Source organism: Macrobrachium nipponense, chromosome 22 (assembly GCF_015104395.2).
Source record: "Macrobrachium nipponense isolate FS-2020 chromosome 22, ASM1510439v2, whole genome shotgun sequence".
Taxonomy (NCBI): domain Eukaryota; kingdom Metazoa; phylum Arthropoda; class Malacostraca; order Decapoda; family Palaemonidae; genus Macrobrachium; species Macrobrachium nipponense.
Genome location: NC_087213.1, coordinates 41,410,404 through 41,426,371, shown reverse-complemented (window position 1 = coordinate 41,426,371; position 15,968 = coordinate 41,410,404). Strand labels below are relative to the sequence as shown.

The following is a 15,968-nucleotide window of genomic DNA, read 5'->3' as shown; positions in this document are numbered from 1 at the left end:
TAGGTTATGAGCATTTTTAGTGGTGGTTTTAACTATTTGCAGGTTTTAACTATTCACAGGGGGGGTCTGGTACACATCCCCGCGAATATCACATATATGTGTGCATATATATATATATATATATATTATATATATATATATATATATATATATATATATATAAAGAAATTTCTGTTAAAACAGGATACGTATTATGTATAAAAGGTCATACAAATTACAAATTTAATACACAACAGTTTAACAGGGTTTAATATATGATAACGCAAGGCCTCTTCATAAAAATGTCACTTAAAAATTATTTTTTTACTGTAAAATTTACATCGAAGCACATTTTAAGTCAAGATAAAGGATACTGAAAGGACTTTTAGGAGATGAACTCTCCCATCAAGCCCGGCTTTCCATGGTTGTAAACCTACTCCTTGGAACTGCCCAGAACTGTTCAAGTTTGTACCTTATACAAAATCTAAGATGGAAGTTCTGTTTATTGGGGTGAAATTTTATATTTACTGACTCTGACAGACTACTAGCTCTTAATTTGGAGAGGCATTGAGTGTGTTAATAAGCTGAACCCTTTGATATATATATATATATATATATATATATATATATATATATATATATATATATATATATATATATATATATATATATATATATATAAAATCTTTTAGTGAATTACTTGCATGCATTATTACTACATTACAAATTACTATTAAGTCATTATTATTATTATTAATAGGGCTTAGTTTTTCCAGACCTCTGAGTCCCAAGTAGACTCTTCTCAGGCTGGTTCTCAGGGATTAATCCTGAGAGAGAGAGAGAGAGAGAGAGAGAGAGAGAGAGAGAGAGAGAGAGAGAGAGAGAGAGAGAGAGAGAGAGAGAGAGAGAGAGAGAGAGAGAGAGAGAGAGAGAGAGAGAGAGAGAGAGAGAGAGAGAGAGAGAGAAATTACTTCATTTGAGAAACCTGTCTTAGGTAAAAAATTTATGATGTTAATTGAAAAATCTTTGCTTTCAGCAAGAATACTTTTCATTTTTTAATTCTGTAGATAAATAGATCTTTGCTGGGTCCAATTTGGGCGCTCAACAAGTAAATGCTGTACTGTCATGGGTGTTTGACATCTATTACACTTTATTGGGTCAGCCTGTGGTGTTGACATTAAGTGACCATGTGAGAATTTTGTGTGTCCTATATGGAGCCTTGCTAGGATCACCTCTTTTGATCTTTCCTCCTGTGAGGATGTCCTCCATGCATACACTTCAGTTTTTATGTTTTTAAGTTTATTTGTTGTTGGCACTGAGGCCCTTTCTCTTTTCCAATCCTGGTAAATCGATGGTTTAACAGATGTTATCCAGTCTGACACTGGGGCATGTGTAATTGTTGGAGGGATAGTGCAGGCTGATTTGGCAGCTGAGTCTACATTTTCATTTCCTTTTATTCCCACGTGTGCTGGGATCCAACATATTTCTATTGATAATCCTGAATGGAGGAGTAGATGAATTTTTATTTGTATTTCCTGCACTATTTGGTTTACTGATTAATACTGTCTTATAGCATCTATAGCGCTACATGAGTCACTGAAAATAACACACACACTTGCTTTTGTCTCAGATATCATATCAAGAGCCATCTGTACGGCTGTGACTTCAGCAGTAAATACTGATGATGATAAAGGTAGGCTTTTTTTTCATGATAAAGCCAGATGTGGTTCACCACATCCAACTTCGATGGAAGAGTTTGGGAACTATTTAAAATCACCAGTGTAAATCTAGAGTTCATCACTATGAACTGAATCCAGACTTTTCCCAGTTGTACGAGGTTAAACTATATTTGACATCCATATTCTAAAAGTGACACAGAAGTTGCTTTGTACAGTAATGTCTAGGATGGTATGTCATCTCCCAACTTATGAAATTTTGATTTATCAAGTTTCACACATTTTTGCATTTGGGTTTTACACAGGCTTTCCAGTTAATGTGTACCACAAATTGAGCCCAAGAATTTTGCTCTGACTTATAGGATTGTGATCATCTTGAATCTTCCATTCAAATGTCATCTTTTCTAAGGAGAAATGGACACCCACTGGTTTAATCCCTATGTCTACTTTTATTATATCATTACTGATCTGCTGGACGTAGCTGACTACTATGAGTAATGTCATTTACTGCTAATGTAAAATAAAGAGGAATTACCTGTGGAACTTAAGTGAGTGTGTGTGTGTGTGTGTGTGTGTGTGTGTATGATAAGGTTGTCAGATAGAGCACCCTTTGGACGACCTCTTGTCGTAAGTGGATAATCCACTCAGTATGCTAGGGGGTATCAGACAGTGACAATTACATGCACATGACAGGCTTTCCTATTGGAGCATGTGCAAGTCTACAGTGTGTGAACTGAACACAACACACACATGACAAACACTTCCCAGGTTGCACCTGTCAGGGTGACACAGAATGCACACACACACATACACCACATGCACACAACCAAAAGTTTCCCATTCAATCAGTTCCAATTCAATTCCAAAGCATTTTAAAAAATAAATGTTCAATTATAATTCATTATATGACTGATATTTCATAGGAGGGGTGAAACTTAAATTTCACTCAACTCAAATGTGTATCAATGGTTTCCACAAAAAATTATACAACTTTGTAGTAAACATAAGGCTCATATTTTCAATTAACCAAAAATTGGCCTCTCAAAATTTTGCCTTAGAACAATGTTACCCCATACATATTATAGGGCCTATCATATCTACTAAGGTACCCCAAACTTTGTCTGTGGTAAAAAAAAAAAAAAATTACCACAAAATGTCATTATACAAATTTTGTATTAACCCTCTTACGCCAAAGGGGTATAATAAAAATTGTCTCCCATATGCCGGGGGGGTCTCGGAGTGAGCGCGGAAGCGGAAAAAATATTTTTTTCAAAAAATCACAGCGCGCTTAGTTTTCAAGATTAATAGTTCATTTTTGGCTCCTTTTTTTGTCATTGCCTGAAGTTTAGTAAGCAACCATCAGAAATGAAAAAAAAATATTATCATATGTAAATAATGCGATATATGATAGCGCAGAGCAAAACCAAAATTTCACATATAATTGTATTCAAATCGCGCTGTGAGCAAAATGGTTAAAGCTAAAGAGTTAATTTTTTTTCCGTTGTATTGTACACTAAATTGCGATGATTTTGGTATATAACACATTGTAAAATGATCAAAGCAACACAGAGAAAATATTATCACAAAATGATGCACGAATTCGTAACGTGCGGACGTGCAAAAATGTTTTTTTTCAAAAATTCACCATAAATCTAAATATTGTTCTAGCAACTTTCAATTTGTTTCAAAATGAAGACATATGATTGAATATTACTATACTGTAAGAATTTTATTTTACAATTGCAGTTTTCGACCATTTCTGACGAGTTAAAGTTGACCAAATGTAGAAGTTTTTATATATTTTTTTTATATGGAAATATTACGAAAATGAGAAAAGCCACAACCTTCAATTATTTTTAGTTGTATTCTACATGAATTTGCACACATTTTCATATATATATAAAACTTTATGTAACAGCTAATTTAACATGGTGCAAACATTACAAGAATGCGACGTATGCATTTCTGAGATTTGCAGCGGAGAATCCGCACGCGGAGGGAAGGAGTTTTTTTTCTTTTTTTTTTAATTCACCATAAATCTAAATAGTATTGTGCTAGAGACTTCCAATTTGTTTCAAAATGAAGATAAATGACTGAATATTACTAGAATGTAAGAGTCTTAGCTTACAATTGAGTTTTTCAACCATTTCGGTAGTCAAAGTTGACCAAAGGTGGTTTTTTTCTATTAATCATGATTTATATGCAAATATTTAGAAAATGTGAGAAGCTACAACCTTCAATTATTTTTAGTTTTATTCTGGATGAAATTGCACACATTTTCATATATAAAACTTTATGTAACGGCTAATTTAACATGGTGCAAACATTACGACAATCAGACGAAAAAATTTCAGATTTTTTTCGGCAGAGTTACCGCGCGGACGTAAGGATTTTTTTTTTTTTTCATAAATTCACCATAAATCAAAATATTGTGCTAGAGACTTCCAATTTGTTGCAAAATGAAGGTAAATGGTTGAATATTACTAGAATATAAGAGTTTTAAGCTTACAATTGTGTTTTTCGACCATTTCAGTAGTCAAAGTTGACCGAAGGTTGAAATTTTGGCACTTATCGTTATTTATATGAAAATATTTCAAAACTGATAAAAGCTACAACCATGGGTTGTTTTTAATTGTATTGTGCATGAAATTGCTCACATTTCCATATATAAAACTTCATGTAACAGCTAATTTAAAATGGTGCAAACATTACGACAATCGCACAAAAAAATTAATCGGAAGAGTTACCGCAAGGACGTAAGGAAAAAGTTTTTTCATAAATTCACCATAAATCGAAATATTGTGCGAGACTTCCAATTTGTTGCAAAATAAAGGTAAATGATTGAATATTACTAGAATATAAGAGTTTTATATTACAATTGCGTTTTCGACCATTTCGGTAGAGTCAAAGTTGACCGAAGGTTGAAATTTTTGCACTTATCGTTATTTATATAAAAATATTTCAAAACTGATAAAAGCTACAACCATGGGTTGTTTTTAGTTGTATTGTGCATGAAATTGCACACATTTCCATATATAAAACTTTATGTAACGCCAATTTAAAATGGTGCAAACATTAGGACAATCGCACGAAAAAATTTATCGGAAGAGTTACCACGCGGACGTAAGGAAAAAGTTTTTTCATAAATTCACCATAAATAGAAATATTGTGCTAGAGATGTCCAATTTGTTGCAAAATGAAGGCAAATGATTGAATATTACTAGAATATAACAGTTTTAGCTTACAATTATGTTTTTCGACCATTTCGGTAGAGTCAAAGTTGACCGAAGGTTGAAATTATGGCACATCGTTATTTATATGAAAATATTTCAAAACTGATAAAAGCTAAAAGCATGAGTATTTTTTTTTTTTTGTATTCTACATGAAAGTGCGCACATTTTCATATATAATACTCCATGTAACGGATAATTTAAAACGGTGCAAAAATTATGTCAAAGTGACGAAATAATTTTTGAGATGTCACTGATACTTTTTAGTGCGATAAGAAAGAAATCTGTGCTTGCGCCCGCGTAACGATTGTAAACAAAACAACGCCTTGATTCGTGAACTCCCAGCATCCCCCAAGGCGTGTGATTAAAAAGTTTTCGGCTGGTAAGCCTATAGGTATTTTTCCGCGAATTTAAAAAAAACTTTTTTGAGTCGACGTATAATACGTCCAATCGGCATACGGGAGACCACTTTGACTTGTTTAATACGTCCAATCGGCATAAGAGGGTTTATACCCAAAAAGGTTATATAAAATTCAAAGCAATCATGATTTATTAACACTGTCTTTGTAAAAAAAACAAACAAAAACTTTGAATGCCCATATCTCAAAACTATACCTACAGTAGAGACCCGGCTCACGACCGTATTAGAACTCGACATAATCGGATTTCGCCACTAAATTTCCAGTAAACTTTGTATCCGTTTTCAACCAAAAAAACCAGTTTCCGACCCCCAACCATATGATGTTTGTAAACAAAACTGTTTCCGCCAGCCGCTGCTAGTTGGTGTCATCCAGTGCTATCAAATGTAGCATAATTTGACCCAAGAATTGGAGCTTAGCATAATTTCTTTCACGCTTAGGGTTCTATTACAATTTTAGAATGTATTTTCACTAAAATTTTAAATAAAATGCAGAAAATTCCTCAATTTCATACACAGCTATAGTGAATATATGTATCTTCATACTGAAATTGCCTCAAAAGCAGCACAAACAAATAAGTTAATTGCTAAGTTTGAACCCAACTAAGGAATGTTAAATTTTGTGAATATAAATAAATACCCACAGTGGCATGACAAACGATCAGTAAAGTGTTAATAATGTTTTTTCTTCATGAGTAAAGAATTACTTTTTTCCTGTTTTAAGTTTTATTTTTTTTCAGTAGTTATCAAAATTTTAATTATGTCTGAAGTGATTTTCACACAATTTTAAAGTATTTATTCATTGTGTGTGTGTGATCTGTTAAAGAAAAATGGTGTTTCAGTGGCATGATAATGATTAAGTAATAAGTACGTACGTTTTTCTTCTTGAGTAGAGACTGGTTTGTTTGTTTACCTTTTTTTTTACTTTTAATTTTTCAGTAAATATCAAAATGTTATATTTGAAGTAATTTTCACACATTTTCAAGTTTTTATTAATTGTGTATGTGACCTGTTAAAGAAAAATGGTTCTCAGTGGCATGATAATGATGCAGTAATAAGTAAAATTTATATATTTTTCTTCACATTTGTATGTGTGATCTTCACACATTTGTCAAATAGTATACTAGTGATTGCATATCAAATCGTATACTAGTGATTGCGTATGTGATCTATTAAAGAAAAATGGTGTTTTATTTCGAGTTTGCTAACATGTAAAGATCGTCAAATTCTTAGTTATAATATTGTCTGTTCGTCACTTTGTATCATTTCACCTAATATATAAATGTTCTAAATTTCCATTACATCATTGTTTTAGCTCAAATGTAATAGAGAAATGAGATAATGATAGATTAATAGCATAATTCTGGCACAAAATTGCACCATATTTGGCATAAATTCTTGCTTGGACCGACTAGCATAATTTAGCAAAACGGTTGGTAACACTGGTGACGCCACTCAGCATTGCTTAAACTCCGCAGCTATTGTTTACAAACATTCAAACATGTGTCGTCTCTCGTACACCTTGCGCGCATTTCGTTTGCTTTTTCGGTGGTATCAACTCTATACGCAGTTACCTTTTGATTCATCATGGGTCCCAACATTACTACTGGCTATCTATGTTCAAACCTTTTGCAATTGTTAATCTCTGAAATAATGGAAAAGTGTACATGGCATCTCGGGATTTCCTTCTTCAAAATGTTTCCATCATTTCCAACTCCAAAATTAACCTTAGGTTTTTGTCTATCCTCTCCTCTGCATGAAAGTGATGAGCGAAAAAAAAGATTTAATCAAGCACCCTTGCTTGATTTTTTTCAAGCGTAGACCTATTCTAAAACCATGCTCATTCAGTAGCAAATGCAATACTTATTTGTTAGGTTTGGAGTGAAGGCAATGTTACGTACGTAGGTTACATGTGCGGTTCGGTAGCGAATGCAATCTTTAAGCTTTGTTAAGCTTGCCGGTAAAGAGGTTAGCCATAGCTTAAATCAGTGAAGCCACTATGCCATAGTAAGTGCTTAGTTATTAAGAAATTAAGACGAATCTTTTATATCGTACTGTAATACGTCAATGTTTACGTGTAAGATTTGGAGTGAAACCAGTTACATACGTAACATGTTCGGTTCGGTAGCAACACAATCTAAGCTTTTTAAGCTTGCCGGTAAAGAAGACGTTAATTATAGAAATTAAGTAGATTCTTTTATGTCTACTGTAAAAATATGTCATTCTTTACGTGTGAGATTTGGTAGTGAAACCACTGTTACATACGTAACGTGTGCCGTTCGGTAGCGAACGCAATCTTAAGCTTTGTTAAGCTTGCTGGTAAAGAGGAGGTTAGCCTTAGCTTAAATCAGAGAAGCCGCTATGGTATAGAATAATTATAGAAATTAAGACGATTCTTTTATGTATACTGTAAAAGGACGTCAATGTTTATGTATGAGATCTGGTAGTGACACAGTTTACATATGTAACGCGTGCGCGGTAACAAACGCAATCTGTATGCTTGGTTTATAAGCGTCCTCGTAAAAAAGAGGTTAGCTTGATATTAAACTCAAGAGATGCTGGTACGTAATGGTATAGTAATTATAGAAATTAAGAAGATTCTTTTACTTATACGTACGTATATATTTACCATGCAGTACTACAATAATTGTCAAAGTCCAATAAGCTTGAAACCAGCCCTGATATTGGACAATTTGCCGTAAAAGACGCACCTTTTTTATAAGGACATATATGAAACAAAATCGTTAGTATCATAACATTTACTCAAAGATAATTTTCAAGCGATTTTGTATACAGTATTGCAGTCGACTCCGTATAAGATTTACCATAAATTAATATCGAATGTAAACTTTTCTAAGCTTATAGCGACGATATGGTTTGTTTACTATCATAGTCCCGCTATAAACCACCACGGCTGTGCTATGGTTTGTTTACATCCTTAAATGCCGACTTACTGTAGGCAAATTTTTGTTAGTTTTTTATAAATATAAATTGGGTTTAATTTTAATAGTTTATTAATTTACAGTAATAATTAGATTTGCTTTTCAAAGTTTTTATTATGTTAGCAACACGTTTTATGCCTACCCACTACACTACGTTCTACTTACTATTTACCTAGGTAGCCTATGGCGCTTGGTCAACAATCGGTTGGACGCAGGCCAGTTTTCTTTTATACTGTATATTATAGTACATTTAAAATTATAAATATACGTTTAAGATGATATTTATTTAACTTTTAACTTATTTAGTTGTAATTTACATGTAATGTATTGTATAAAAAGGCAAGGTTAGGGTAATAACTGATGGTCAAGAACGGATTAATCCATTTTCAGTTATTTCTTATGGGAAAACTTGATTCAGTTCTCGAAATAATCGAATTTTGACGCTCCTTCTGGAACGAATTAGCGTCGAGAACCGAGGCTCTACTGTATGTATACATGTATGTATGTATGTATGTATGTATATGTATATATATTATAATTATACATATATATATGGGTATATATATATATATATATATATATATATATATATATATATTATATAATTATTTTTAACTTTGTACATAAAAGTTTATAATACTGTAATTCTGAGAGAGAGACCGCATAAAGGGGAATCGCACAATCCGATCACGCATATTTTGGGACCGGACTGTGTATATTTATGTATGTATGTATGTATGTATATATATATGTATATATATATATATATGTGTGTATATATATATATATATATATATATATATATAACTAATATATATATATATATAGATATATATATATTATATAATATATATATATATTATATATATATATATATTATTAATATATATATATACAGTTCCCCCCGTATTCGCGTTCTCCGGATTCGCGGACTCACACATTCGCGGATTTTTCTTTGGAACCTATCTAGAAATTATTCGCGGACGGACTCGCCCATTCGCGGAATTTTCCGACGAAAATAATCACTAATTAGTGTATTTTGATGTTTATTTTCATGACTAAATAAATTTTTATGATACAAAAATGATTTACTAATTTTCAAATATTAATTTTGATTAATACTGTATTAGTAAGTTTAATAAGTTTAAATATCACATAATAAAAATAATAATTCTCTCTCTCTCTCTCTACTACAAAGATGCATGTTTTTTTGTATGATAAATAAATAAATGATTTATTATTTTCAAATATTAACCCTCTTACGCCGATTGGACGTATTAAACGTCGAGTCAAAATGTCTCCCGTATGCCGATTGGACGTATCATACGTCGGCTCAAAAAAGTTTTTTTGTTTTTTTAAAATTCGCGGAGGGAAAAATACTTGTAGGACCTACCAGCCGAAAACTTTTGTATCACGCGCCTTGGGGGATGCTGGGAGTTCACGGATCAAGGCGTTGTTTTGTTTACAATCGCTACGCAGGCGCGCAAGCGCGAATTTCTTTCTTATCGCACTAAAAAGTATCAGTGACACATCTCGGAAATTATTTCGTCACTTTGACATAATTATTGCACCATTTTAAATTATCCTTTACATGAAGTATTATATATGAAAATGTGCGCAATTTCATGCACAATACAACTAAAAAATACTCATTATTGTAGCTTTTATCAATTTTGAAATATTTTCATATAAATAACGATAAGTGCAAAAATTTCAACCTTCGGTCAACTTTGACTCTACAGAAATGGTCGAGAAACGCAAATGTAAGCTAAAATTCTTATATTATAGTAATATTCAATCATTTGCCTTCATTTTGCAACAAATTGGACGTCTCTAGCACAATATTTCGATTTATGGTGAATTTATGAAAAAACTTTTTCCTTACGTTCGTGCGATAACTCTTCCGATACATTTTTTCGTGCGATTGTCCTAATGTTTGCACCCTTTTAAATTTGCCGTTACATAAAGTTTTATATATGGAAATGTGCGCAATTTCATGCACAATACAAAAAAAAAAAACCATGGTTGTAGCTTTTATCAGTTTTGAAATATTTTCATATAAATAACGTTGTGCAAAAATTTCAACTTTCGGTCAGCTTTGACTCTACCAAGAAATGGTCGAAAAAAACGCAATTGTAGCTAAAACTCTTATATTCTAGTAATATTCAATCATTTACCTTCATTTTGCAACGACTTGGAAGTGTCTAGCACAATATTTCGATTTATGGTGAATTTATGAAAAAAAAAAAATTACGTTCGCGCGGTAACTCTTCTGAAAAAATCAGAATTTTTTGTGCGATTGTCGAAATGTTTGCACCATTTAAAATTAGCTGTTACATAAAGTTTTTATATATGAAAATGTGCGCAATTTCATGTAGAATACAACTAAAAATGATTGAAGGTTGTAGCTTTTCTCTTTTTTTGAAATATTTGCATATAAATCACGATAAATAGAAAAAAAACCACGTTCGGTCAAATTTGACTCTACCGAAATAGTTGAAAAACGCAATTGTAAGCTAAAACTCTTACGGCCTAGTAATATTCCGTCATTTTTCTTCATTTTGAAACAAATTTCAAGTCTCTAAAACAATATTGTGATTTATGGTGAATTTTTGAAAAATATATTTACCTTCACTCCGCGCGCCGATTCGCGGCCGCAAGTCTCCGAAATACGTACATGGCATTATCCTAATATTTGCTCCTTTTCATATTAGCCTTTTTATAGAGTTTCATATATCAAAATGTGCGCAAATTCATGATGAATACAATAAAAAATAATTGAAGGTTGTATCTTTTTCCATCTTCGAAATATGTGCATATGAAAAAATATATATATTAAAATTTCGACATTCGGTCAAATTTAACTCGTCCGAAATGGTCGAAATCTGCAATTCTAATCTAAAACTCTTACAGTATCGTAATATTCAATCATTTGTCTTAATTATGAAACAAATTGGAAGTCTCTAGAACATTATTTAGAATTACGGTGAATTTTTGAAAAAATATTTTTTTGCGTCCGCGGGCGTTACGAATTCGTACATCATTTTGTGATAATATTTTTCCGGTGTTGCTTTTATTGTTTTACAATGTATTATATATCAAAATGATCGCAATTTAGTGTACAATACAACGCAAAAAAAAGTAACTTGGTTAGCTTTGACCGTTTTCTGCACAGCGTGATTTGAATACAATTTTGTATGAATTTTTTTTTTCGCTACCATATATCGCATTATTTACATATGATAATGATATTATTTTTCATTTCTGATGGTTGCATTCTAAACTTCAGGCAATGACAAAAAAAGGAGCCAAAAATGAACTCTTAATCTTCAAAAGTACGCGCGCTGTAATTTTTTGAAAAAATTATTTTTTCCACTTCCGCGCTCACTCCAAACCAGGCCCGGCATACGGGAGACGTTTTGATTTTTAGGGCTCCGGCGTAAGAGAGTTAATATTAATTTATACAGCAATAATATCAATTCATTAAAGAAAATACCATAGTGAATTAGTAAGATTTTAGCTTTTAAATTTAAAAAATTATGGAAGAATGAAGGAAATCCCAGTCAGATTCTTTCTCTAACTCCAGGTACTAAAACTCAGATATACGTATCAAGTTAAGTGACCGGAGGGGGAAGGAGCTGATTTGTTGCTGCCATCAAGTGGGCATGAAATTTCCACCCCTCTCTCTCTCTCTCTCTCTCTCTCTCTCTCTCTCTCTCTCTCTCTCTCTCTCTCTCTCACTGAGATGAGAGATTTTTATGGTACATATATGCGTAATATGTTTATTAATATTTTCAAATAATAATAATAATAATAATAATAACTGTAATTACAAAAATCATATGTGAAAGTATTTTACAAATACTATGATAATCTCTCTCTCTCTCTCTTAAAGCGATGTATGTTTTTTGGATGATTTACTAATTTTCAAATATCAATATTAATGTAAACAGCAATAATATAAATTCATTAAAGAAAATACTAAAGTGAATTAGCAAGATTTTAGTTTATAAATAAAAAGAATTATGTAACCCCGTGTCTTGTTTTTTGAACACTTAGCCAGCTTGGTTGGCTGGGTTCCAACTGACAAATTGAGTGTTGCCATCTATGGATCATTGAGATTCTCTCTCTCTTTCTCTTTTGCTGATATATATGAGATAATTTCTATGGTACACGTGTATGTTTATTAATATTTTCACAATAATAATAATAATAATAATAATAATATAACTAATCTCAAAATTCACATGTGATAGTATTTTAAAGAAGTACAATAATCTATCCATTTCACTCTTTTAAATAAGGACAACCCCCCCCCCTCTCTCTCTCTCTCTCTCTCTCTCTCTCTCTCTCTCTCTCTCTCTCTCTCTCTCTCTCTCTCCACACGAGATACTAGCATGCACTAGTGGTAACTCTCGCCCTCTGTTTGGGCTGGAAGTGTATGTATAAGTATATCTTTAAGGACATTACTACATTTTATGGTAAAATAATAATATACAGTACTAGTTTACAAATAATATTACGTTTAATGAGATTAAACAGTAACAATAACATTCTCTCTCTCTCTGCTATTGGCTGTTTATATATTTCTAATGGTAAAATGTTTAAGATTACTTTAAAATGATATTAATAATACCAATTCAATGGTATATTTGATGTAGGATAATACTTTAAGTAGACATTTGGTATTTGTGATTTCACATTCCATTGTTCCCTTGTAAAAAGAAAATGGATGTCTCAAATAATAACAATATGAAAGAAAACGTGCATGACTGAATACTTATGGGGGGACTGAATTATTTTCACATACGTAACTAAGTCATTCAGTACGTACATAGTATGTATTTACGTATAAACATAAAATGTAAGATTTACTTTAAAATAGTATTAATAATATTTCAAAGATTAATATGAACCATAATAGGATATTTTATGTATATTTATTTGATGAAGGATAGTCTTTAAGGTATACTTTGGTGTTTGCATGTTCAGGATAGTTTATGAGCATTTTTAGAGCAGGGTTTTAAACATTCGCGGATTCTAACTATTCGCGGGGGGGGGTCTGGTACGCGTCCCCCGCGAATACGGGGGGACCACTGTGTATATATATATATATATATATATATATATAATATATATATACACACATATATACATATATACATACATACATAAATATACACAGTCCGGTACCAAAATATGCGTGATCGGATTGTGCGATTCCCCTTTTATGCGGTCTCTCTCTCATGAATTACAGTATCATAAACTTTTATGTACAAAGTTAAAAATGAAAATTCCACTAATAAATTTGTTTCTTTTAGCAACTTATCCAAAATAATTCTTTCGGTAATAAATGTCCATCAGCTGATCCTAAACGTAAACAAAAGACAAAAATACTTTTTTATTGCTGTATTTTGCTGTTTATACATTAATATTATAGTTGGTTTCTGTAATCATTAGAGTATATCATGTTTTTATCATAAATATGTTCATTCACAAAATAGACATACTATGTACTTTTAGTTTCGTGACATTATAGACATATAACTTATACAAACACACACACAAACAAAGGAGGCATAAAGTAAGCAAGGGGCCGTTTCAATGACAATAGCCTTCTACTACTACTAATAGACCAGCCACTGTTAGTTAAAAAATGTTAAGTTGCAATAAGTACATGTGTATCTTCAACCTAGTAGGATAGCATGGACCAATCAATAGTGAGTACCCATTTGATTGTTTACGGTATTTTATGTGTTTAAATTAGTATTAAAATAGGCAGTTAGCCTATAAGAGTTTTTATAGGTAGCACATCTTTGATGTTTTAACTATTGAAGTAAGCAGTTGGGGTAGGTATAGCCTAGGGGTTTTTGAGGTATGATAACACGGATATTTGCTTATTGCGGGTGGTTGTGGCGCCCAACCGCCACAATTATCGAGGACCCACTGTAATGCAAAAACATTTAAGTCCTGTTCTACATCACGTCATTTGTAACATAATCAAAGTTATTACATATTAGGGCAAAATATCTGGCCATGAACTGTCTTCTAAGGCATCGTTAACAAGTCTAGGGCACCATAAGGTGGATTGTGGTGCCTGTAGACTTGAAATTTTGGTTAGTGGCAATTTTTAGTTATTGTCAGGCCCCCAAGAATTGCGCCCTTGTCGTTAACTGCAGCATTTAGTAGGTTACACCTTGGTTCAGAGAAAAGCTAACAATTCTTCTCACATATATAAGTAAGTATTTATATTTTTGCTTTAAAATGGCAGATTCCAAAGTGTCATAAGCATATTCTACTTTCATAAGGTGGGATCCTACATGTGCAAGCTTTGTTTTCTTCACATGATTTAGGTATACAAAATATTATTTCACTCACCTGTGTAGCATCTTTAACTGCAGGGGATGTTGAAAGTCCAGTAAGGGTTTTGGGTGCTGTGATAGACCCTAATGAAGAATGACTAGAAGCATTAGCATAACTATTTTGATACTGTCCATTGCTGCTTCCAGCACCAGAGGCCTGCTGAAACAGAGCATGTGTTAACAATATCCTCAATAAATGCGGAATTTCCATAAAACACGAGTGCCCACATGTACACAATTGCAAATGAAGAAAATAGAAATTATGGAAAATAGTAAATAACAAAAACTAATCAACAGTAATTGGGGTAACATTAGAACTTGGATCAATTTAAGTAATGACATTTGACAATACTGTAATTTCATATCAAAGATAACTAGAGATTTTAGTTTACTTCACAGCAAGACAACATAAAAACTTATGAGCATCATACTATCAAGAGAAAAATGAGTACCTCAACTGATTTTAAGGGGGTGCAAACAATGGACATGGTAAAAGAAACTTTTCAGTGATCTCAGTCATTTATACCACTGCTAGAAAACAGCTGTGGACATCCAATCAGATGAACATATTCTAACATATAACTGCATTTAGGTAGATATAGTGTCTAATGAACATTTTATTTTGTTTAACACTATTTGATGATTTATTTTCCAAGTCATCCTTTTGGCTTCTCTGCGTACATACAGTATCATAAGCTATGGGGAAATTGGACAGAGGATTAATTCAGATAGTCCTCAGGTAAAAAAATTTATCGTGAATATTTCTTACGCAACTCAATCAAACACAGATCCATATATTTGTTTTTGTGGTTCTTCATGAACTGCAGTGATGGTAACATCTTAACCCTTAAACGCCGAGCAAGTATTTCCAAAAGTGTCTCCTGTGTGCCGGCGGCAGTCGCGGAAAAAATGTTTTTTTTAAAAAAATCACAGCACGCTTAGTTTTCAACATTAAGTTCATTTTTGGCTCCTTTTTTTGTCATTGCCTGAAGTTTAGTATGCAACCATTAGAAATGAAAAAAAAAAAAAAAAAAAAAAAAAAATCATTATCATATATAAATACTGGGATATATACAGCACAAAAAAAAATGTCATATATAATTGTATACAAATCGTGCTGTGAGCAAAATGGTTAAAGCTAAAGAGTTAAATTTTTTTCCGTTGTATTGTACACTAAATTGCAATCATTTTGGTCTATAACACATTGTAAAACGATCAAGGCAACACAGAGAAAATATTATCACAAAATGATGCATGAATTCGTAAAGCGTGGACGTAAAAAAATCTATTTTCAAAAATTCACCATAAATCAAAATATACAGTTTATTTAATATTGAATAATAGTTTTTCAAACTGATAAA

General features: G+C 32.2%; 1 protein-coding gene across 6 annotated transcripts in view; it reads right to left on the bottom strand.

Moving 5' to 3' along the window:
• LOC135198611 (protein lingerer-like) overlaps positions 1–15,968 on the bottom strand; it is a 270,401-nt gene that overhangs the window by 76,541 nt on the left and 177,892 nt on the right. For all 6 annotated transcript variants that reach the window (XM_064226351.1, XM_064226354.1, XM_064226352.1 and 3 more), the window contains one exon: positions 14,624–14,764. In XM_064226351.1, coding sequence (XP_064082421.1) covers positions 14,624–14,764 — 141 coding nt within the window. The remainder of the gene's footprint in view (positions 1–14,623; positions 14,765–15,968) is intronic.